Source organism: Anomaloglossus baeobatrachus, chromosome 9 (assembly GCF_048569485.1).
Source record: "Anomaloglossus baeobatrachus isolate aAnoBae1 chromosome 9, aAnoBae1.hap1, whole genome shotgun sequence".
NCBI lineage: Eukaryota > Metazoa > Chordata > Amphibia > Anura > Aromobatidae > Anomaloglossus > Anomaloglossus baeobatrachus.
In genome coordinates, this window is record NC_134361.1 from 20,069,890 (window position 1) to 20,095,643 (window position 25,754).

At 50.8% G+C, this 25,754-nt stretch overlaps 2 protein-coding genes across 2 annotated transcripts in view; both read right to left on the reverse strand.

Moving 5' to 3' along the window:
• Positions 1–25,754, reverse strand: part of RGL2 (ral guanine nucleotide dissociation stimulator like 2) — a 187,615-nt gene that overhangs the window by 161,535 nt on the left and 326 nt on the right. The gene's annotated exons all lie outside the window — the stretch shown is intronic.
• KIFC1 (kinesin family member C1) overlaps positions 22,983–25,754 on the reverse strand; it is a 52,918-nt gene continuing 50,146 nt past the window's right edge. Inside the window, exons 14-15 of the mRNA XM_075324781.1 lie at positions 23,845–23,920; positions 22,983–23,523 (exon numbers count right to left, since the gene is read on the reverse strand). Of these exons, the coding sequence (XP_075180896.1) occupies positions 23,479–23,523; positions 23,845–23,920 (121 nt within the window). The 3' untranslated portion in view covers positions 22,983–23,478. The remainder of the gene's footprint in view (positions 23,524–23,844; positions 23,921–25,754) is intronic.

Sequence of the window (25,754 nt, forward strand, 5' to 3'; positions counted from 1 at the left end):
TCTGCTAGGATACTAGAAGCCTTACAGTCCAGACCGGTGACTCAGGCCCCGGGCACTGTTCAATCATTGACCCCAGGCCCCCCTCAATTGGAGCTGCAGAGTGCTCCTGGGGTGACCCATGGGTCCCAGGGTGAGGTCTCTGACATGGACCGCAGTCCCAGGCCGCCTAAGCGGGGTCGCTGGGAAATTCCCTCGACTTCATCACACTGTTCAGGGTCTCAGCAGGAAGACTCTCTGGATGATGAAGAGGAGGTAGCAGATCAGGATTCTGATCCTGAGACCGCGCTTAACCTGGATACACCTGATGGTGACGCCATAGTGAATGACCTTATAGCAACCATCAATCAGGTGTTGGATATTTCTCCACCAGCTCCTACAATTGAGGAGTCAGCTTCTCAGCAGGAGAAATTCCGTTTCAGGTCTCCCAAGCGTCCATTGAGTATGTTTCTGGATCACTCTGACTTCAGAGAGGCAGTCCAGAAACACCGAGCTTGTCCAGATAAGCGTTTTTCCAAGCGCCTTAAGGATACACGTTATCCCTTCCCCCCTGACGTTGTCAAGGGCTGGGCTCAGTGTCCTAAGGTGGATCCTCCTGTCTCCAGACTGGCGGCTAGATCCATAGTTGCAGTGGAAGATGGGGCTTCACTCAAAGATGCCACTGACAGACAGATGGAGCTCTGGTTGAAATCCATCTATGAAGCTATCGGCGCGTCTTTTGCTCCAGCATTCGCAGCCGTATGGGCACTCCAAGCTATCTCAGCTTGTCATGCGCAGATTAATGCAGTCACACGTACATCTGCTCCGCAAGTGGTGTCCTTAACCTCTCAGGCGTCGGCGTTTGCGTCCTACGCCATTAATGCGGTCCTGGACTCTACGAGCCGTACAGCGGTAGCATCCGCCAATTCGGTGGCAGCCCGCAGGGCCATGTGGTTACGTGAATGGAAGGCAGACTCCGCTTCCAAAAAGTTCTTAACCGGTTTGCCATTTTCTGGCGACCGCCTGTTTGGTGAACGATTGGATGAAATCATTAAACAATCCAAGGGAAAGGACTCTTCCTTACCCCAGTCCAAACCAAACAGACCTCAACCACGGAAGGTACAATCGAGGTTTCGGTCCTTTCGGCCCGCGGGAAGGTCTCAGTTCTCCTCGTCCAAAAGGCCTCAAAAGGATCAGAGGAACTCCGATGCATGGCGGTCTAAGTCACGTCCTAAAAAGACCGCCGGAGGAACCGCTCCCAAGGCGGCCTCCTCATGACTTTCGGCCTCCTCACACCGCATCCTCGGTCGGTGGCAGGCTTTCCCGCTTTTACGACGCCTGGCTGCCACAGGTAAAAGACCGATGGGTGAGAGACATTCTATCCCACGGTTACAGGATAGAGCTCAGCTCTCGTCCTCCGACTCGTTTTTTCAGAACATCCCCGCCCCCCGAGAGAGCCGATGCTCTTCTTCAGGCGGTGTGCACTCTGAAGGCGGAAGGGGTGGTGATCCCTGTGCCTCTTCAGCAACAGGGTCACGGTTTTTACTCCAACTTGTTCGTGGTACCGAAAAAGGACGGATCCTTCCGTCCTGTTCTGGACCTAAAACTGCTCAACAAACACGTAAAAACCAGGCGTTTCCGGATGGAATCGCTCCGCTCCGTCATCGCCTCAATGTCCCAAGGAGATTTCCTAGCATCAATCGACATCAAAGATGCTTATCTCCACATACCAATTGCACCAGAGCATCAGCGCTTCCTGCGTTTCGCCATAGGAGACGAACATCTTCAGTTCGTGGCACTACCTTTCGGCCTGGCGACAGCCCCACGGGTCTTCACCAAGGTCATGGCAGCAGTGGTAGCAGTCCTACACTCTCAGGGACACTCGGTGATCCCTTACTTAGATGATCTCCTTGTCAAGGCACCCACTCAAGTGGCATGCCAACACAGCCTGAACATTGCTCTGGAGACTCTCCAGAGTTTCGGGTGGATCATCAATTTTCCAAAGTCAAATCTGACACCGGCCCAATCTCTGACATATCTTGGCATGGAGTTTCATACTCTGCCAGCGATAGTGAAGCTTCCGCTGGACAAACAGCGTTCACTACAGACAGGGGTGCGATCTCTCCTTCAAGGCCAGTCGCACCCTCTGAGGCGCCTCATGCACTTCCTAGGGAAGATGGTAGCAGCAATGGAGGCAGTTCCTTTTGCGCAGTTTCATCTGCGTCCTCTTCAATGGGACATTCTCCGAAAATGGGACAGGAAGTCGACGTCCCTCGACAGGAAAGTCTCCCTTTCACGGGCAGCCAAGGCTTCCCTTCAGTGGTGGCTTCTCCCCACTTCTCTGTCGGGGGGGAAACCCTTTCTTCCCCCATCATGGGCTGTGGTCACGACGGACGCGAGCCTGTCAGGGTGGGGAGCGGTTTTTCTCTACCACAGGGCTCAGGGAACCTGGACTCCGACAGAGTCCTCCCTTCAGATCAATGTTCTGGAGATAAGGGCAGTGTATCTTGCCCTAAAGGCGTTCCAGCCGTGGCTGGAAGGCCAGCAAATCCGAATTCAGTCGGACAACTCCACAGCGGTGGCATACATCAACCACCAAGGGGGAACACGCAGTCGGCAAGCCTTCCAGGAAGTCCGGCGGATTCTTATGTGGGTGGAAGCCACGGCCTCCACCATATCCGCAGTTCACATCCCGGGCGTAGAAAACTGGGAAGCAGACTTTCTCAGTCGCCAGGGCATGGACGCAGGGGAATGGTCCCTTCACCCGGACGTGTTTCAGGAGATCTGTTGCCGCTGGGGGATGCCGGACGTCGACCTAATGGCGTCACGGCACAACAACAAGGTCCCAACATTCATGGCACGGTCTCAAGATCACAGAGCTCTGGCGGCAGACGCCTTAGTTCAGGATTGGTCGCAGTTTCAGCTCCCTTATGTGTTTCCTCCTCTGGCACTGTTGCCCAGAGTGTTACGCAAGATCAGGTCCGACTGTCGCCGCGCCATCCTCGTCGCTCCAGACTGGCCAAGGAGGTCGTGGTACCCAGATCTGTGGCATCTCACGGTGGGTCAACCGTGGCCACTACCAGACCGACCAGACTTGCTGTCTCAAGGGCCGTTTTTCCATCTGAATTCTGCGGCCCTCAACCTGACTGTGTGGCCATTGAGTCCTGGATCCTAGCGTCTTCAGGGTTATCTCAAGAGGTCATTGCCACTATGAGACAGGTTAGGAAACCAACGTCCGCCAAGATCTACCACAGGACGTGGAGGATATTCCTATCTTGGTGCTCTGATCAGGGTTTTTCTCCCTGGCCATTTGCCTTGCCCACTTTTCTTTCCTTCCTTCAATCAGGATTGGAAAAAGGGTTGTCGCTCGGCTCTCTTAAGGGACAAGTCTCAGCGCTCTCTGTGTTTTTTCAGAAGCGCCTGGCCAGACTTCCACAGGTACGCACGTTCCTGCAGGGGGTTTGTCACATAGTCCCTCCTTACAAGCGGCCGTTAGAACCCTGGGATCTGAACAGGGTACTGATGGCTCTTCAGAAACCACCTTTCGAGCCAATGAAGGATATTTCTCTTTCACGCCTTTCACAGAAAGTGGTTTTCCTAGTAGCAGTCACATCACTTCGGAGAGTGTCTGAGCTAGCAGCGCTGTCATGCAAAGCCCCTTTCCTGGTGTTTCACCAGGACAAGGTGGTTCTGCGTCCGGTTCCGGAATTTCTACCTAAGGTGGTATCCCCCTTTCATCTCAATCAGGATATCTCCTTACCCTCTTTTTGTCCTCATCCAGTTCACCAGTGTGAAAAGGATCTGCACTTGTTAGATCTGGTGAGAGCACTCAGACTCTACATTTCTCGTACGGCGCCCCTGCGCCGTTCGGATGCACTCTTTGTCCTTGTCGCTGGCCAGCGTAAAGGGTCACAGGCTTCGAAATCAACCCTGGCTCGGTGGATCAAGGAACCAATTCTCGAAGCTTATCGATCTTCTGGGCTTCCGGTTCCCTCTGGGCTGAAAGCCCATTCTACCAGAGCCGTGGGTGCGTCCTGGGCTTTGCGGCACCAGGCTACGGCTCAGCAGGTGTGTCAGGCGGCTACCTGGTCGAGCCTGCACACTTTCACGAAACACTATCAGGTGCATACCTATGCTTCGGCGGATGCCAGCCTAGGTAGGCAAGTCCTTCAGGCGGCGGTTGCCCACCTGTAGGAAAAGGCCGTGGTACGGCTCTATTACGAGGTATTATTTTACCCACCCAGGAACTGCTTTTGGACGTCCCAATTGTCTGGGTCTCCCAATGGAGCGACAAAGAAGAAGGGAATTTTGTTTACTTACCGTAAATTCCTTTTCTTCTAGCTCCAATTGGGAGACCCAGCACCCGCCCCTGTTCCCTTCGGGCTGTTGTTCTTTCTGTACACATGTTGTTCATGTTGAATGGTTTCAGTTCTCCGAAATTCCTTCGGATTGAATTTACTTTAAACCAATTTATAACTTTTACTCCTTCTTGCTTTTGCACCAAAACTGAGGAGCCCGTGATGTACGGGGGGTGTATAGGCAGAAGGGGAGGGGCTTTACACTTTTAAGTGTAATACTTTGTGTGGCCTCCGGAGGCAGAAGCTATACACCCAATTGTCTGGGTCTCCCAATTGGAGCTAGAAGAAAAGGAATTTACGGTAAGTAAACAAAATTCCCTTCTTTTTGAGATTGGTGATCCATCCCAAGGACCGAAGGATTCCTAAAGACTTCTCCACATGGCTCCGGAGGGTCTGAGCGGAGGGAGCCACTAGAAGAAAGTCGTCCAAATATGGAACCAGACAGATACCCTGCAATCGTATGAAGGCGACCACCTCTGCCATGATCTTTGAAAAGATCCTTGGAGCCGAGGAGATCCCGAAGGTAAGTACATTGAATTGGAAATGAAGCACTTCCTCCCCGTGTAGAACCGCAAACTTGAGGTATTGCCTGTGACACGGATGGATGGGCACATGGAAGTAGGCGTCCTTCAGATCTATGGAGGCCATCTGGTGGTGCAGACCTATCAGGGGAATAGCCGATTTCACGGACTCCATCTTGAACCGCCGGTACCTGACCTGCCGGTTGAGACACCGTAGATTGATGATAATCCGGACGTCGCCAGACGGCTTTCTGACAAGGAAGAGACGGGAGTAGTGGCCTATCCCTTCTTCCTGACTCGGGACTGGGGAAACGACCCCCGAGTGCAGTAGCTCCTGAATCTTGGCGTACAGTAGAGCCTGGGAACCCTGCGACGCCAGAGCCGTGACTCGGAGACCCGGAAGAGGGGGGGGGGAGATGAATTCTATTAAGAGACCCTCTGAGACGATCTTCAGAACCCATTGGCAGGAGGTGATGGACCGCCACTGGGGAAGAAACGCCGAGAGCCGTCCCCCCACCCGAGCAGAGTCACTGTTTGTCCTGCTGAGGACGTTGTTGATGGGGAGGGATGAGAATGTTTCTCCCTCTACCCTTAGGATAGCTCCACCGGCCCGCCTTCCCTTTCCCTCTGGGCTGGGAGGCCTGAGGCATCAAGGGACGAAAGGACCGCTTCCTGAGGGGTCTAGGATCAGGCGAGGCCTTACGATCATTCGCCTTGTCCAGAATATCATCCAGGGCAGGCCCAAACACCAAATCCCCTTTAAACGGAAGGGAGCAAAGTCTCATTTTGGAGGTGGAGTCTCCACTCCAGGCCTTAAGCCAGAGGGCACGTCTGGCAGAGTTAGATAGAACCGAGGTCCTGGCCGCCAGGCGGACTGATTCCACAGAGGTATCTGCCAAAAAACTGGTAGCCTTCCTAAGTAATGGAAGGGATTCCAGCAACTCATCCCGAGGGGTACCCTGGGAAATATGAGCCTCCAACTGGTCTAACCACCTAAGTAGGGACCGGGATACACAAGTGAAGGCAATGTTGGCCTGAATGGTAGAAGACGATGCCTCCCAGGATCGCTTCATGAGGCCCTCTACCTTCCTATCCATCTGATCTCTAAGTTGGGAAGTATCTTCAAAGGGAAGCGCCGTTTGTTTAGCTACCCTAGCCACCTGTACATCTACTTTGGGGACCTCCCAATGTAACCCAGAAGTTTCCAGAGGAAACCGGCGTCTGGGGTCACTCCAGAAACGCTTCTCAGGAAATTCCCATTCCTGAGAAACAATATCCAGAATATTGGCATGAACCGGAAACCCTAATTGTTTGACGGTTTTCAGGCCAGCAAACATATCATCCTGGATAGAGGGAAGAGACTGCACTTCCTCTAACCCCATAGTACTCCGAACCGCCCCAATAAGATCCCCCAAATCTTCTGAGGGAAAAAGGAAGGACTGGTCAGACCTCCCGGAGGAAGAACCTTCATCGGGACCCTCCGAGGCGGAATCAGCATCCTCATGATCAGATGGGGCTGACTGGAGTTTCCTTTTCTTTGGGGAAGAGGGGCCAGGAGCAGGAAGGGAGGCTAGTGAGGCCTGAATCTCCTGCTTCATCATGGACCGTAGTTCGTCTACCAGGGATGGTTGTTCAGCCCTAATAATCTGGTCCGTACACTGTTGGCAAAGCTTCTTATCCCAGACTGCAGGTAGCTTTTTTACACAGACTGGACACTTTTTAATCTTTTCAGTCAGTTCATAGCGGTCAGGTTTATCCGGTTTATCGGACCTCTCAGACCTCTCTGACTTCTCAGACTTTTCATTTTTGTCAAATTTCTTAGTGGCCTTGTCCTCCTGGAAAACACAGACCAGAAAGAGCCATAAATATCCGTCTGAGACCTATGCATGAGGGACCACCCCCCTTCCGTACTTACTGTGGCAGGGGGAACACTGGGCTCTGCAGATGCAGCTGCAGGGGAAGACATGTCAGGGAGCACAGCAGCAATCCTTACCGTGAATCTGAAGTCTTCAAGGCAGCCCTTATGCACAAGGGACTGCCCCCCCCCAGTGACCGGGAACGTTCCCCGCCTCCTGCATCCGGTCCCTGACAGGCCGTGTGAGCGTCGGCGTGTCCTCCACGCTGCCTCCGCGACCGGAAGTGCCCAACCGGAAGTTCGTTAGACCGGAAGTCCCGCCCGCGGTAGCACTTCCGGATCGCCCAGCAGCGTGCATGCAGGAAGCGGCCAGCGGCTCCGGGAGGACGCCGGCCGGGAAGCTACACAGCCTGCATCACCCCAGAGGAGTTCCGGAAGGCTGGAGCAGCGGTCCCCCACAGCGTGAGGGAACAGTAGGGGAGGAGCGGCGAAGGCCCGACCGATACTGCCCGGCTTAAGGTAGGAAGAAACAAAAAAAAAAAAATATATACTGTAGTTCGCCGGCCACCACAGTATAGGAGAAAAAGAAAACCTCTCCATGCCCCATGGGGACAGGAAAGACACTGGCTATGGGAGGTGGGAGGGTCCTTTTAAACCTCTTGTGCTTCCTGTCCCAATTAGGGCGTGGAGAGACAACCTCCTATGCTGTCGTGGAAGGGACTAGAGAAAACAGAGGCACCACTGTACTTTGTATTCCCACATGATATATTCGTCTGTTGAGAAAATTATTCTGTCTTTTGATTCACGTTATGTAATTTTAACCAGTACAGTTTACTATTCTACTATAATATTGTCTGTGGACTCCGATCAATACAAACGTCTCTGTAAGGTAAGAAAACACGTAGAGAATTCAGCTAAATAGATCAGTCCATGAAAAATGAGGCCCATGAGGAGCTATGTGGAGTTTTTAGTAGTGCAAGAACTACTACCGTCTTGTCTGACATTATATTAGAACCTGTTACAGAATTGTGCTGCTTTTAGCGACTCATTATGTGCTCATACACATTCAGAGAATGAGATGATCATCGTAGGCTCAGGGGTGGGCAATTCATTTTCCCAAGGGGCCCCTTGAGAGACCGTGACTGTTGGGGAGTCCAAACCAATAGGCCAAAATTTTGCTCAATGTTTTTCTTAAAACATTTAAATTATTTTATATAGTCATATTGAATTGTATCACTTCATATTGAGCAGAATTAAGTATGCTGATATTCCTCCACAGCATGAGCCCCCGCATAGCCCCCTATATACATTATGAACCCCACATAGCCCCCTATACCCATTATGAACCTGAAATAATCCATATAATATGAGCTCACATAGCCCCCTATATACAGTCATGGCCAAAAAAGTGTTACCACCCTTGAAACCGTTCCATAAATGAAGTATTATGAAATGAAAATTATTGTAGTTACACATTTTGTCATAAAAGTTTATTTCCTTTGTGTAATTGGAACAACACATACACACAAAAAAAAAACAACAGGAGAAAATAAGGCAAAGTGGACATAATTTCACACAGAACTCGAAAAAAATGGGTGAAACAAAAAAAAAAAAAGTTTTAATATTTGGTTCTGCACCCTTTAGAATAAATAACTACAGTCAGTCACCTCCCATAACCATCTACAAGCTTCTTCCCCTCACCTGGAATTTCAGACTCTTCTTTATAAAACGTCTCCAGGTCTCTCATATTTAAAGGCGTCTTCTCTTTTCCCAACAACAAAATTAAGATTTCTCCACAGGTGTCGAAGGGGAGGACTCATTGCTATCACTTCAGAACTCTCCAGCGCTTTGTTTCCATCCATTTCTGGGGGCTTCTTCAAGTGTTTGGGGTCATTGTCCTGCTGGAAAACCCATGACCTAGGACACAGACCCAGCTTTCTGACACTGGGCACTACATTACAATGCACAATCCTTTGGTGATCCTTTCATGATGTCTTGCACACAATCAAGACCCCCAGTCCCAAGGCAGCAAAATAGCTCCAAGCATTTCTGACCTCCACTATGTGTGACTGTAGGTGCAGTGTTTTTTTTTTTGTAGGCCTCATTCCATTTTCGGTAAACAGTAGAATGATTAGCTTTACCAAAAGCTCTATCTTGGTCTCATCTGTCCACAAGACACTTTCCCAGAAAAGAAGGGAATTTTGTTACTTACCGTAAATTCCTTTTCTTCTAGCTCCTATTGGGAGACCCAGACGATTGGGTGTATAGCACTGCCTCCGGAGGCCACACAAAGCATTACACTAAAAAGTGTAAGGCCCCTCCCCTTCTGGCTATACACCCCCAGTGGGATCACTGGCTCACCAGTTTTAGTGCAAAAGCAAGAAGGAGGAAAGCCAATAACTGGTTTAAACAATTCACTCCGAAGTAACGTCGGAGAACTGAAAACCGTTCAACATGAACAACATGTGTACCCGAAAAACAACCAAAAATCCCGAAGGACAACAGGGCGGGTGCTGGGTCTCCCAATAGGAGCTAGAAGAAAAGGAATTTACGGTAAGTAACAAAATTCCCTTCTTCTTCGGCGCTCCATTGGGAGACCCAGACGATTGGGACGTCCAAAAGCTGTCCCTGGGTGGGTAAAGAAATACCTCATGTTAGAGCTGCAAAGACAGCCCTCCCCTACGGGGAGGCAACTGCCGCCTGCAGGACTCTTCTACCTAGGCTGGCGTCCGCCGAAGCATAGGTATGCACCTGATAATGTTTGGTGAAAGTGTGCAGACTCGACCAGGTAGCTGCCTGGCACACCTGTTGAGCCGTAGCCTGGTGTCGTAATGCCCAGGACGCACCCACGGCTCTGGTAGAATGGGCCTTCAGCCCTGATGGAACCGGAAGCCCAGCAGAACGGTAGGCTTCAAGAATTGGTTCTTTGATCCATCGAGCCAGGGTGGCTTTTGAAGCCTGCGACCCTTTGCGCTTACCAGCGACAAGGACAAAGAGTGCATCCGAGCGGCGCAGGGGCGCCGTGCGGGAAATGTAGATTCTGAGTGCTCTCACCAGATCCAACAAATGTAGATCCTTTTCATACCGATGAACTGCATGCGGATAAAAGGAAGGCAAGGAGATATCCTGATTAAGGTGAAAAGAGGATACCACCTTAGGGAGAAACTCCTGAATGGGGCGCAGCACTACCTTGTCCTGGTGGAACACCAGGAAAGGAGCTTTGCATGACAGCGCTGCTAGTTCAGACACTCTCTGAAGAGACGTGACCGCTACCAGAAATGCCACTTTCTGTGAGAGACGAGAGAGTGACACATCCCTCAGGGGCTCGAAAGGCGGCTTCTGGAGAGCAACAAGGACCTTGTTTAGATCCCACGGATCTAACGGCCTCCTGTACGGAGGTACGATATGACACACCCCCTGCAGGAACGTGCGCACCTTAGAAAGTCGCGCTAGACGCTTCTGAAAAAACACGGATAGTGCCGAGACTTGCCCTTTAAGGGAGCCTAGCGACAAGCCCTTTTCCAACCCAGATTGCAGGAAGGAAAGAAAGACAGGTAACGCGAATGGCCAGGGGGATACTCCTTGTGCAGAGCACCAGGATAAGAAAATCTTCCACGTTCTGTGGTAGATCTTAGCAGAAGTGGACTTCCTAGCCTGTCTCATGGTGGCCACGACCCCTTGGGGTAATCCTGAAGACGCTAGGATCCAGGACTCAATGGCCACACAGTCAGGTTCAGGGCCGCAGAATTCCGATGGAAAAACGGCCCTTGGGACAGTAAGTCTGGTCGGTCTGGTAGTGTCCACGGTTGGCCGACCGTGAGATGCCACAGATCCGGGTACCACGACCTCCTCGGCCAGTCTGGGGCGACGAGTATGACGCGGCCGCAATCGGATCTGATCTTGCGTAACACTCTGGGCAGGAGTGCCAGCGGTGGAAACACATAAGGGAGCCGGAACTGCGACCAATCTTGCACTAAGGCGTCTGCCGCCAGAGCTCTTTGATCGCGAGACCGCGCTATGAAGGCCGGGACCTTGTTGTTGTGTCGAGACGCCATTAGGTCGACGTCCGGCACTCCCCAGCGGCGGCAGATTTCCTGAAACACGTCCGGGTGAAGGGACCATCCCCTGCGTCCATGCCCTTGCGACTGAGGAAGTCTGCTTCCCAGTTTTCTACGCCCGGGATGTGAACTGCTGATATGGTGGATGCTCTTTCCTCCACCCACATCAGAATCCGCCTGACTTCCTGGAAGGCTTACGGACTGCGTGTCCCTCCTTGGTGGTTGATGTATGCCACCGCTGTGGAGTTGTCCGACTGAATTCGGATCTGCTTTCCTTCCAGCCACTGCTGGAAGGCTAATAGGGCAAGATACACTGCCCTGATTTCCAGAACATTGATCTGAAGTGTGGACTCCTGCTGAGTCCACGTCCCTTGAGCCCTGTGGTGGAGAAAAACTGCTCCCCACCCTGACAGACTCGCGTCTGTCGTGACCACTGCCCAGGATGGGGGCAGGAATGATCTTCCCTGTGATAACGAGGTGGGAAGAAGCCACCATTGCAGAGAGTCCTTGGCCGTCTGAGAAAGGGAGACTTTCCTGTCTAGGGAAGTTGTCTTCCCGTCCCATTGGCGGAGAATGTCCCATTGAAGTGGGCGCAGATGAAGCTGCGCGAACGGGACTGCCTCCATTGCTGCCACCATCTTCCCAAGGAAGTGCATGAGGCGCCTTAAGGGGTACGACTGACCCTGAAGGAGAGACTGCACCCCTGTCTGTAGCGACCGCTGCTTGTCCAGCGGAAGCTTCACTATCGCTGAGAGAGTATGAAACTCCATGCCAAGATACGTTAGTGATTGAGTCGGTGCCAGGTTGGACTTTGAAAAGTTGATGATCCACCCGAAAGTCTGGAGAGTCTCCAGCGCAACATTCAGGCTGTGTTGGCATGCCTCTTGAGAGGGTGCTTTGACAAGTAGATCGTCTAAGTAAGGGATCACCGAATGTCCCTGAGAATGCAAGACTGCTACCACTGCCGCCATGACCTTGGTGAAAACCCGTGGGGCTGTCGCCAGACCAAATGGCAGAGCTACGAACTGGAGATGGTCGTCTCCTATCACGAAACGTAGAAAACGTTGGTGCTCTGTAGCAATCGGCACGTGGAGATAAGCATCCTTGATGTCTATTGATGCAAGAAAATCTCCTTGAGACATTGAGGCAATGACGGAGCGGAGGGATTCCATCCGGAACCGCCTGGCGTTCACATGCTTGTTGAGGAGCTTTAGGTCCAGAACAGGACGAAACGAGCCGTCCTTTTTTGGAACCACAAAGAGATTGGAGTAAAAACCTTGCCCTTGTTCCTGCAGAGGAACAGGGATCACCACTCCTTCTGCTTTTAGTGAGCACACCGCTTGCAGAAGGGCATCTGCTCGGTCGGGATGTGGGGAGGTTCTGAAGAACCGAGGCGGAGGACGAGAACTGAATTCTATCCTGTACCCGTGAGACAAAATGTCTGTTACCCACCGGTCTTTGACCTGTGGCAGCCAAATGTCGCAAAAGCGGGAGAGCCTGCCACCGACCGAGGATGCGGAGAGATGAGGCCGAAAGTCATGAGGCAGCCGCCTTGGAAGCGGTTCCTCCGGTTGCTTTCTTGGGGCGTGAATGAGCCCGCCAGGAATCTGAGCTCCTTTGCTCCTTCTGAGTCCCTTTGGACGAGGAGAATTGGGTCTTGCTGGAGCCTCGAAAGGACCGAAACCTCGCCTGCCACTTCCTCTGTTGAGGTTTGCTTGATCTGGGCTGGGGTAAGGAGGAGTCCTTACCCTTGGATTGCTTAATGATTTCAGCCAATTGTTCACCAAACAGTCTATCTACAGATAGTGGCAAGCTGGTTAAACATTTTTTGGAAGCAGAATCCGCTTTCCATTCCTTTAACCACAAGGCTCTGCGCAAGACAACAGAGTTGGCAGACGCCATTGAGGTACGGCTTGTAGAGTCCAGGACAGCGTTGATAGCGTAAGTCGCAAACGCAGACATTTGCGAGGTTAGGGACGCTACTCGCGGCACTGCTGGACATATGATAGAGTCCACCTGTGCCAGGCCAGCTGAAATAGCTTGGAGTGCCCACACGGCCGCGAATGCTGGAGCAAACGACGCGCCGATAGCTTCATAGACAGACTTTAACCAAAGGTCCATCTGTCTGTCATTGGCATCTTTAAGTGAAGCCCCATCTTCCACTGCAACTATGGATCTAGCTGCAAGCCTGGAGATTGGGGGGTCCACCTTTGGACACTGGGTCCAGCGTTTGACCACGTCAGGGGGAAAGGGATAACGTGTATCCTTAAGACGTTTGGAGAAACGCTTGTCTGGATAAGCATGATGTTTCTGGACTGATTCTCTGAAGTCAGAGTGGTCCAGAAAAGTACTCAATTTACGCTTGGGATACCGGAAATGGAACTTCTCCTGCTGTGCAGCTGCCTCCTCTGCTGAAGGGGCTGGGGGAGAAATATCCAACAGTCTATTGATGGCCGCTATAAGGTCATTTACCATAGCGTCACCATCAGGGGTATCTAGATTGAGAGCGGTGTCAGGATTAGATTCCTGATCACCCACCTCTGTCTCCTCATACAGAGCCTCGTCTCGCTGAGACCCTGACCAGTGTGATGACGTCGAGGGTCTTTCCCAGCGAGCCCGCTTAGGCTGCCTGGGACTGTCATCCGAGTCAGAGTCTTCAGCCTGTGATGCCTGGGACCCCCTTGAAGTACGGATTAGTTCCAACTGAGGGGGACCGGGGAGCATAGACACAGCAGTGTCCATGGTCTGAGTAACTGGCCTGGACTGCAAGGTCTCCAGGATTTTTGTCATAGTCACAGACATCTTATCAGCAAAAACTGCAAATTCTGTCCCAGTCACCGGGGCAGGGTTCACAGGCGTCTCTGCCTGGGCCACTACTACCATAGACTCTGGCTGCCGAAGTGGCACAGGGATTAAACATTGCACACAATGGGGGTCATTGGAACCTGCCGGTAGATTAGCCCCACATGCGGCACAAGCAGTGCATACCGCCTGTGCCTTGGCACCCTTGCGTTTTGCGGATGACATGTTGTTGTCTCCTCAGAGCAATGTAGGGTATAAGCCAAGAAGCGACTGTACAGTGCAATATAAATATATATGGTACAGGGAAAAAATGCACCAAATAACACTGTGGCACTAGTGGGGCCAGCACTTATGTGCAGCTTACCGCCCGCAAAAACGCGGGTGTGTGGTCGCCAGAGTCCCTTGTCTGAGTCCCCCAGAGCCTGTGTCCGTTCTCCAGCCAGACTGCATGCAGGAATGGCTGCCGGCGTCCTGTGGAGAGGGGCGGTCCCTGGGCGTGTTGAGACCAAGAGCGGGAAACTTGCGTCCCCACTGTGCCCAGTGAGAGGGCTGGAGTATGTAAATAAGACTCCAGCCCTCGGCGCTGACTATAGAACAGCGTCTCTCCCTTTCCCTGATTGACAGGGTGGGGGCGGGAACGAAGCAGAGCTAGGCCGCAAAAGCCGGGGACTAGATTTATGAGCGCTGCCGCCGTAAAAGCGCGGGCAGCGCGAGTCCCCGGCGCACTACAAGTCCCAGCCGCGCCGCCGCTCCCGGAGCGGCCGGCGCGGTAGTTCCCAAGACATAAAATCACTCAGCTAAGCTGCAGTGACTCTAACCCGAGCGCGCAGCGCTAATGCCCCCGGCGCACTAGCACACCCAGCAAGCCTGGAGTGTGCGTGGCCTGTCTGTGCGGGGACACAGAGTACCTGAACGTTGCAGGGCCTTGTCCCTGACTGTACTCAGCTCCTCCAGCAGGGTCTCTGGGTCTGTGGATGGAGCCCGGCCTCAGGGTTTGGGGGCCGGTAAGATCCCACTTCCACAGAGCCCCTCAGGGGGATGGGGAAGGAAAGCAGCATGTGGGCTCCATCCTCCGTACCCGCAATGGGTACCTCAACCTTACAAACCGCAAGTGGGGTGAGAAGGGAGCATGCTGGGGACCCTATATGGGCCCTCTTTTCTTCCATCCGATAGAGTCAGCAGCTACTGCTGACTAAACAGTGGAGCTATGCGTGGATGTCTGACCTCCTTCGCACAAAGCAGAAAACTGGTGAGCCAGTGATCCCACTGGGGGTGTATAGCCAGAAGGGGAGGGGCCTTACACTTTTTAGTGTAATGCTTTGTGTGGCCTCCGGAGGCAGTGCTATACACCCAATCGTCTGGGTCTCCCAATGGAGCGCCGAAGAAGTTTCAGTTACTCACGTACATATTGGTAAACTACAATCTATTTATTTTTTTATGTTTCTGTGTCAGCAGTGGGTGCTCCTGAATCTCTTCCATATCATTTCATTTCATGGGCACGGATAGTTTGTGTGGACACTGATGCCTCCTGAGCCTGCAGGACAGCTTGAATTTATTTGAAGTTTGATTGGGGCTTATCAACTATCTGGACTATTCTGCATTGCAACCTTTCCTCAATTTTTCTCTGCCATCCACATCCAGGGACATTAGCTACAGTGCAATGGATTGTAAACTTCTTGATTATGTTGCACACCATGCACAAAGGAACATCAAAATCTCTTGTAAACCCTGATATTGTTGGACTTTTTCAATCATTTTGGATTGTTTCTCAAATCCTTTGACAAGTCTCTTTTCTTCTCCATGCTCAGTGTGGCACACAGACACAAAATTCAAAGATTGATTCACTTTGTCCTTTTTTTATCTGGCTTCAGGTGTGATTTTCATATTGCCCTCGCATGTTACTTGTCACAGGTGAGTTTGAACGAGCATCACATGGTTGGAACAAAGTTATTTACCCACAATTTTGAAAAGGTGCCGACAATTTTGTGCAGCCCAGTTTTGTTTGAACTTTTGTCCAATTTGCCTTTTTCTTTCCCCTCAGTTTTTTGTGTTGTTCCAATACACACACAAAAGGAAATAAACATGTGTAATTGCAATACATTTATGGGAGAAATACTTTATATTCTGGAACAATTTCAAGGGTGCAAACACTTTCAGCCATGACTGTACATTATAAGCCCAACATAGCCCCCATACACATTATGAGCCCCACATAGCCCTGTTTACACATTATGAGTAGTGATGAGCAAGTGTGCTCACCAGTACTCATTACTAAAATCTAGCAGTGGGTGACTAGAGTACCGAGTATAATGGAAGTCAATAGGAAACTCAAGCATTTTCAAACTCAGAAGTTGAAACGAGTAACAAGATGTGGTGAGCACGCTCGCCCATCACTAGTTCTGTGTCCTCACATGGCCTCCTATATACTTTATGAACCCCACATACAGTCAGAAAGAGAAAAAAAATCCAGAATCACGTGTGAGGAGAAGGTTTGAATAAAAATGAATTTTTATTTTATCCAGTAAAAACATGCACACATCGGGGAACACAGCGACATGGAGGGGTGAATGTGAGGACTATCCTACGCGTTTCAACCTTGTGGTCTGAATTCATGGATTGTATGATCTCTCTAAAGTGAGGATATTTAAGACATACAACTAAACGTCGTAGGGAAACTTGTGCTAATTGGCGTTAATTATATACAAAGGTTTACAAGTTATACAGAAAATAGCACAAGAAATAATCAGTTGTGAAGTAAAAAGAGATATAAAGATAAAAAACAAACACAAACAGATGAAATTGTAAAAATACTTTCATAATGTTTGGAATAAATTATCCATGTGATAATAGTCAAATATATAAATCAATATGGAGGGAAATACAGGAAAAGTCAGATAATTCTCAAATTCATATGATTGGTATATACAATATATACACACACGGGAATTTTGGAATATATTAAAAAAATTAGTAAAATGAATGAAAAAAATTAAGCCTAGAAGAAGGGAATTTTGTTTACTTACCGTAAATTCCTTTCTTCTAGCTCCAATTGGGAGACCCAGACAATTGGGTGTATAGCTCATGCCTCCGGAGGCCACACAAAAGTATTACACTAAAAGTGTAAAGCCCCTCCCCTTCTGCCTATACACCCCCCGTGCATCCACCGAGCCAGGGTGGATTTGGAAGCCTGTAACCCCTTACGCTGACCAGCGACAAGGACAAAGAGTGCATCCGAGCGGCGCAGAGGCGCCGTACGGGAAATGTAGATTCTGAGTGCTCTCACCAGATCTAACAAATGCAAATCCCTTTCACATTGATGAACTGGATGAGGACAAAAAGAAGGCAAGGAGATATCCTGATTGAGATGAAAGGTGGATACCACCTTAGGAAGGAATTCCGGAACCGGGCGCAGCACCACCTTGTCCTGGTGAAACACCAGGAAAGGGGCTTTGCATGACAGCGCTGCTAGCTCAGACACTCTCCGAAGTGAGGTGACTGCTACTAGGAAGACCACTTTCTGCGAAAGGCGAGAAAGAGAAATATCTTTCAAAGGTTCAAAGGGTGCCTTCTGAAGGGCCAGCAGAACCCTGTTCAGATCCCAGGGTTCTAACGGCCGCCTGTAAGGAGGAACAATGTGACAAACCCCTTGCAGGAACGTGCGTACCTGAGAAAGCCTGGCAAGACGCTTCTGAAAGAACACAGAGCGCTGAGACTTGTCCCTTAAGGGAGCCGAGCGACAAACCTTTTTCCAATCCTGATTGAAGAAAGGAAAGAAACGTGGGCAATGCAAATGGCCAGGGAGAAACACCCTGATCAGAGCACCAAGAAAGGAATATCTTCCACGTCCTGTGGTAGATCTTGGCAGACGTTGGTTTCCTGGCCTGTCTCATAGTGGCAATGACCTCTTGAGACAACCCTGAAGACGCTAGGATCCAGGACTCAATGGCCACACAGTCAGGTTGAGGGCCGCAGAATTCAGATGGAAAAACGGCCCTTGAGACAGCAAGTCTGGACGGTCTGGCAGTGCCCACGGTTGGCCCACCGTGAGATGCCACAGATCCGGGTACCACGACCTCCTTGGCCAGTCTGGAGCGACGAGAATGGCGTGGCGGCAGTCTGACCTGATCTTGCGTATCACTCTGGGCAACAGTGCCAGAGGTGGGAACACATAAGGGAGTTGAAACTGCGACCAATCTTGAACTAAGGCGTCTGCCGCCAGAGCTCTGTGATCGTGAGATCGTGCCATGAATGCCGTGACCTTGTTGTTGTGCCGGGACGCCATTAGGTCGACGTCCGGCATCCCCCAGTGGCTACAGATCTCCTGAAACACGTCCGGGTGAAGAGACCATTCCCCTGCGTCCATGCCCTGGCGACTGAGAAAATCTGCTTCCCAGTTTTCTACGCCCGGGATGTGAACTGCGGATATGGTGGAGGCCGTGGCTTCCACCCACATCAGAATCCGCTGAACTTCCTGGAAAGCCTGACGACTGCGTGTGCCGCCTTGGTGGTTGATGTAAGCCACCGCTGTGGAGTTGTCCGACTGAATTCGGATCTGCTTGCCTTCCAGCCACTGCTGGAACGCTTTTAGGGCAAGATACACTGCCCTGATCTCCAGAACATTGATCTGAAGGGAGGACTCCTGCTGAGTCCACGTACCCTGAGCCCTGTGGTGGAGAAAGACTTCTCCCCACCCTGACAGACTCGCGTCCGTCGTGACCACCGCCCAGGATGGGGGTAGGAAGGATTTCCCCTTCGACAATGAAGTGGGAAGAAGCCACCACCGAAGGGAAGCTTTGGCTGCTTGGGAGAGGGAGACGTTCCTGTCGAGGGACGTCGACTTCCTGTCCCATTTGCGGAGAATGTCCCATTGAAGTGGGCGCAGATGAAACTGCGCAAAAGGAACTGCCTCCATTGCTGCTACCATCTTCCCTAGGAAGTGCATGAGGCGTCTCAGGGGGTGTGACTGACCTAGAAGGAGAGATTGCACCCCTGTCTGCAGTGAACGCTGTTTGTTCAGCGGAAGCTTCACCATCGCTGAGAGAGTATGAAACTCCATGCCAAGATATGTCAGTGATTGGGCCGGAGTCAGATTTGACTTTGGAAAATTGATGATCCAACCGAAACTCTGGAGAGTCTCTAGAGTAGCATTGAGGCTGTGTTGGCATGCCTCTTGAGAGGGTGCCTTGACTAGGAGATCGTCTAAGTAAGGAATCGCCGAGTGTCCCTGAGAGTGAAGGACCACCACTACTGTAGCCATGACCTTGGTGAAAACCCGTGGGGCTGTCGCCAGGCCGAACGGCAGTGCCACGAACTGAAGGTGTTCGTCTGCTATGGCGAAACGCAGGAAGCGCTGATGCTCTGGAGCAATCGGTACGTGAAGATACGCATCTTTGATATCGACCGATGCAAGGAAGTCTCCCTGGGACATTGAGGCGATGACGGAGCGAAGGGATTCCATCCGGAACCGCCTGGTCTTTACGTGTTTGTTGAACAGTTTTAGGTCCAGGACAGGACGGAAGGACCCGTCTTTCTTTGGAACCACAAACAGGTTTGAGTAAAAACCGTGACCCTGTTGCTGAAGAGGAACCGGGATCACCACTCCTTCCGCCTTTAGAGTGTCCACCGCCTGCAGAAGAGCATCGGCTCGCTCGGGAGGCGGAGATGTTCTGAAGAATCGAGTCGGAGGACGAGAGCTGAACTCTATCCTGTAACCGTGAGACAGAATGTCTCTCAGCCAACGGTCTTTTACCTGTGGCAGCCAGGTGTCGCAAAAGCGGGAGAGCCTGCCACCGACCGAGGATGCGGTGTGAGGAGACTGAAAGTCATGAGGAGGCCGCTTTGGTAGCGGCACCTCCAGCGGTCTTTTTAGGACGTGACTTAGACCGCCATGAATCGGATTTTGTCTGATCCTTCTGAGGCCTTTTGGACGAGGAGAATTGGGACCTGCCCACGCCCCGAAAGGACCGAAACCTCGACTGTCCCCTCCTCTGTTGGGGTATGTTTCGTTTGGCCTGGGGTAAGGATGTATCCTTTCCCTTGGATTGCTTGATTATTTCATCCAATCGCTCACCAAACAAACGGTCACCAGAAAATGGCAAACTGGTTAAGCACTTTTTGGAAGCCGAATCTGCCTTCCATTCCCGTAGCCACAATGCCCTGCGTATTGCCACCGAATTGTCGGCTGCAACCGCCGTACGGCTCGCAGAGTCCAGGATGGCATTAATAGCGTAGGACGCAAATGCCGTCTGAGTGGTTATGGACGCCACTTGCGGCGCAGACGTACGTGTGATTGCGTCAATCTGCGCTTGACCCGCTGAGATAGCTTGGAGTGCCCATACTGCTGCAAATGCTGGGGCAAAAGATGCGCCGATGGCTTCAAAGATGGATTTCAACCAGAGCTCCATCTGTCTGTCAGTAGCATCCTTGAGGGAAGCCCCATCTTCCACTGCGACTATGGATCTAGCCGCCAGTCTGGAGATTGGGGGATCCACCTTGGGACACTGAGTCCAGCCCTTGACAACGTCAGGGGGAAATGGATAACGTGTATCCTTAAGGTGCTTGGAAAAACGCTTATCAGGACAAGCTCGGTGTTTCTGGACTGTGTCTCTGAAGTCAGAGTGGTCCAGAAACATACTCGTGGTACGCTTGGGAAACCTAAAACGGAATTTCTCCTGCTGAGAAACTGACTCCTCCACTGGAGGAGCTGAGGGAGAGATATCCAACATTTGATTGATGGACGCGATAAGATCATTCACTATGGCGTCCCCATCAGGTGTATCTAGGTTGAGAGCGGCCTCAGGATCAGAATCCTGATCAGCTACCTCCGCTTCATCTGAACAATGTGCTTAGGTGGTCTGGGACTGCGGTCCGTGTCAGAGACCTCACCATGGGACCTATGAGACACCCCGGGAGGACATTGTTGCTCCAACTGAGGTGGACCATGGTGCAGTGATTCCACAGTGCCCATGGTCTGAGATACCGGTCTGGACTGCAAAGCTTCTAATATCTTAGCCATAGTCTCAGAAAGTCTATCAGTAAAAACTGCAAACTCTGTCCCCGTCACATGGACAGTGTTAGCTGGTGGTTCCCCCTGGGCCCCCCTTCGCAGAGGCTCCGGCTGAGCAAGCATGCAGCGCAGGCAGCATAGTAAGTCTGTGCTTTGGCACCATTGCTTCTTGTGGACGACATGCGGGAGTCTGGTGCCCCACTGTGCACAGTGAGGGGGGTGGAGTATGCAAAGCACGCTCCAGCCCTCAGTGCTGACGTTCTGCACAACATCTCTCCCTTCCCCTGACTGACAGGCCTGGGGGCGGGAAAAGACCGAGACTAGGCCGGAAAAGCCGGGGACTCAAGTTATAAGCGCGGCCGGCGTATAAGCTCGGTCTGCGCGGAAGTCCTCGGCGTACAAACAATCCCAGGCGCGCTGCCGTGTTGCAATGGCAGCGCGCGGTCAGGCGGTAGTCTCTAGTAAACCAAGCACACCAGCACGCTGTAGTGTGTCATGACACAAACGCGGTCAGCGCCGCGGTCCCCGGTGCACTAACACACCCAGCAATGCTGGAGTGATTCTGTGCGCGGTCCCCACGGGGACACAGAGTACCTCAAAGCAGCAGTGTCCCTGACGATACTCGGCTCCTTGTCCAGCAGATACCCTGGGTGCTGTGGATTGAGCACGGTCTCAGTGTCTGGAGATCGAATTAGGATCCCACTTCCCCAGAGCCCATCAAGGGATGGGGAAGGAAAACAGCATGTGGGCTCCAGCCTCCGTACCCGCAATGGGTACCTCAACCTTAACAACACCGCCAACAAGAGTGGGGTGAGAAGGGAGCATGCTGGGGGCCCTGTTATGGGCCCTCTTTTCTTCCATCCGACATAGTCAGCAGCTGCTGCTGACCAAGCTGTGGAGCTAATGCAAGGATGTCTGACCTCCTTCGCACAAAGCATGTAAACCGAGGAACCCGTGATGCACGGGGGGTGTATAGGCAGAAGGGGAGGGGCTTTACACTTTTAGTGTAATACTTTGTGTGGCCTCCGGAGGCATGAGCTATACACCCAATTGTCTGGGTCTCCCAATGGAGCGACAAAGAAATAATGTTTTGATAAATTTATAGATGAATGGTAAATAGCGGATCAAATTAATATAGATTAACTATAATTAACATGTTGATGTACAGGGGCATAAAAATAGTAAAAAGGACACGAAGATTATTTTTGTCAGATAGGAGCCCCACATAGCCCTATATACAGTATGGGCCATACACACATGGGAAAAACCCCATCTTGCTCCCCTGTACTAACACTCCACACAGCACACACAATGATGTGACATCACATCTGCGGTCTCACACCGATTGGTGGAAGGAGCCGGTGGCCCCTCCTTCACCAATGTATTTACCACCATCTGTATCCTGAAGATGCACATAACGATGAGATCAGGCAGCAAAGGGTGTAATGCAGCCTGCAGTCCAATTTTCAGCCCTTCGACGTGCTGGACTGGAACACTCAAAGGGCTGGATGTGTCCTGTGGGACGCACTTTACCCAGCACTGTCTTAGGCCATATTCAGATGTCTATGAAACAATCAGGGTACAGATGTCAGGACAGACTTTGGGGGTGTCTGACCAAAACACATCCTCACAGACATATCAGGCTGTTGAGTTTAGGTCAGGACATGCGTGCCCAGTCCAGACATCTCGCTCCGTCCTCAGACCATGTTTCATGGACGTCTGGATTGAATCCTACGTATCTTGAATTGGGCACTTTATAGTTCTGCAGAACTATAATTGTTAAGCACTGTCTGCTTGATAAGACTGAACAGAGATATTGTAGTGATTCTATACTGGTAACTTTGACACTGTGCATCGCACAACACTGTTTATAGTAAGAGCCAATAATGCTGCTAGGAATGTGCCTTACGCCCTTGCTTATTTCCAAAAACATTCAGCAGAATTGCACTAATTAAAATGCAATTATTAAACAACAGGTATGCAGGTACCTGGATGAGAATCAAGTGATTAACCAGAGCCAGCATGGGTTTGTATCTAATAAGTCATGTCAGACTAACTTAATTTCCTTCTATGACAGAATCCCTGACTAAGGGGGGGGGGGGGGAGAAATCAGTGAAAACGCAGTAGATATAGTGTTATATATGTGATCACAGGCTTTATGAACTTAGTGCAATTTACAATTGAAGTGTAAAGGGGATGAGAGCGCAGTTCTCCATCTTGTGATGGTATAGGATTTGTTTTCTCCTATTTTGTAAACGTTCCATGGTATAGGTCTGGTATAGATCTAACAGCAGTGAGCATAATCCCAGTTATTGATGAAACACAAATACAAGATGTAATGGTCGTTTATGCTCACATCTGAGCACAGGGGTCACATTCATCCAAAAACTAAAAAGGCCACAGACATACAAGAAATAACAAATTTATTTACAGTAAGTCACCTCATGCATATATACACATATATACAGACATCTATACAAAGATTATTATTCTAAACAGCATTAGATAAAAAGTGTAAAATATGGAGAAAATCGTTCAGTCATTAGACACGTGAAAAGGTTTCTGACTTTTTTTTGTATGTTAATGGTCTAAGAAGAGCTTATGTCTAAAATGCCTGATAACAGCAAGTGTACTTGAAAGACAATGATAGGAGCCACCCTGTCCTAAAGTTTATATAATTAAAGGGAGAAGAAAAAACAACAACCTGCAAATACACTAGACCGGAGGGAGACTACATTTTTTTTTTTTTAAAGCCATTGACAGATTTTGATTTGTCAATCACCAGACAACCACGAGCCTCCACTTATGGCTATTGTGTGGCTCTAAGAGTTGACAGTAGTTGTAGATGGGAGAAAAAAAAAAAAAAAAGTTTATAAATAAAAACTTGCTCCCGATGAGCGGCTCATTTCCGGTTCGCACGTGCTGTGCCGATCACACATTCATTGACCTAAAATAGAACACAAATATCTGTAATCACTACTAGAGATGATAATCACTACTAGAGATGAGCGAGTAAATTCACAGGAGACCCTGATCCGGCACCCAGGCCACAGTCTTGCAAATATACTCACTCACCTCTGAGGAATACAGTACTGCAGTATCTGCTATATCTTAATAACCAAATGTTTATTATATATAAATTTAGTCACTCATTAATTCTTCACCTCTAAATTACAAATAACCATGGAGGAAACTTTAGGTAATGTGGGTCACCAAAAGGGTCTCCCCTTATGATACCTTAAAATCAAAGCTTTCTTCAATGCCTTACCTTGCTGGCAAACCTTAAAGAGTTGACAGACTCTGCAAAGTTTTCTTCTGAAGGGGAAATGTTAACAAACATTAACCTATAAAATAAAAAAATAAATAAGGATTGTCCGGGAAAGCATGAATCTGGTCATACTCATTAGTGTTATAGCCATCTCTCCCATGCACGGGAAGCGTTCCTGTGTTTTCTAAAAGCAGGAGAATCATTTGGCAGAGACTTATCTTCCCGCTTAACAAAAGATTTTGATAATTTTATTGCAACAGCCAGGTCCTTATCTGGCCAATCTGTCAGCGAACAGTCGAGTGGCCCCATACATAGGAGCGGCAAATCCTGTTCAGACCACTAACCGTATTTTCTTCGGCGCTCTATTGGGAGACCCAGACGATTGGGTGTATAGCACTGCCTCCGGAGGCCACACAAAGCAATTACACTAAAAAGTGTAAGGCCCCTCCCCTTCTGGCTATACACCCCCAGTGGGATCACTGGCTCACCAGTTTTCTGCTTTGTGCGAAGGAGGTCAGACATCCACGCATAGCTCCACTGTTTAGTCAGCAGTAGCTGCTGACTATATCGGATGGAAGAAAAGAGGGCCCATACTAGGGCCCCCAGCATGCTCCCTTCTTACCCCACTTGTGGTTTGTAAGGTTGAGGTACCCATTGCGGGTACGGAGGCTGGAGCCCACATGCTGTTTTCCTTCCCCATCCCCCTGAGGGGCTCTGAGGAAGTGGGATCTTACCGGCCACCAAGCCCTGAGGCCGGGCTCCATCCACAGACCCATAGAACCTGCTGGATGTGGAGCGGGAGTGCCGTTCAGGGACAAGGCCCTGCAACTTTCAGGTACTCTGTGTCCCCGTATGGCAGGCCACGCACACTCCAGGCTTGCTGGGTGTGCTAGTGCGCCGGGGACTGTAGCGCTGTGCGCTGGGCTTATAGTCCCCGCAGATTACTGGGGGACTTTATGTGTGTGGATCGCCGCGCCGACCGCCCCTGGAGCGGCGGCGCAGCTGCGACTTGTAGTGCGCCGGGGTCGCGCCGACCGCGCTTTTACGGCGGCGGCGCTTCTAACTTTAGTCCCCGGTTTTCTGCGGCCTAGCTCCGCTTCGTTAACGCCCCCACCCTGTCAATCAGGGTAGGGGAGAGACGTTATTCAATCAGCAGCGCCGAGGGCTGGGGCACGATTTACATGCTCCAGCCCTCTCACTGAGCACAGTAGACACAGGCTTCGCGCTTTTTCTCTGTGCACGCCCTAGGCCCGCCCCCAGGCTTGCAGCTCCCCAGGACGCCGGCAGCCATTATACACATGCAGTCTGGCTGGAGAACACACGCAGGCTCTGGGGGACCCAGGCTAGGGGGTCTGGCGACCACACACCCGCACTCAGCGGGCGGTAAGCAGCACATACGTGCAGCCCCTCTAGTGCCACAGTGTTATATTTGTCACTGTACATAGACACTGCTGTGTCTAGATATATTTAATACTGCACTGTAAGGTCGCTTCTTGGCTGTACACCCTATATTGCTTGAGGAGACAACAGCATGTCATCCGCAAAACGCAAGGGTGCCAAGGCACGGGCTGTATACACTACTTGTACAGCATGTGGGGCTAATCTACCAGCAGGCTCCAACGACTCTCATTGTGTGCAATGTTCAGTCCCAGTGGCACTTCGTCAGCCAGAGCCTACTGTGGTGGTAGCCCAGGCAGAGACGCCTGTGAACCCTGCCCCGGTGACGGGGACAGAATTTGCAGTCTTTGCTGATAAAATGTCTGTGACCATGACAAAAATCCTGGAAACCTTGCAGTCCAGGCCAGTTGCTCAGACCATAGACACTGCTGTGTCTATGTTCCCCGGTCCCCCTCAGTTGGAACTAATCCGTACTTCAAGGGGGTCCCAGGCATCACAGGCTGAGGGCTCTG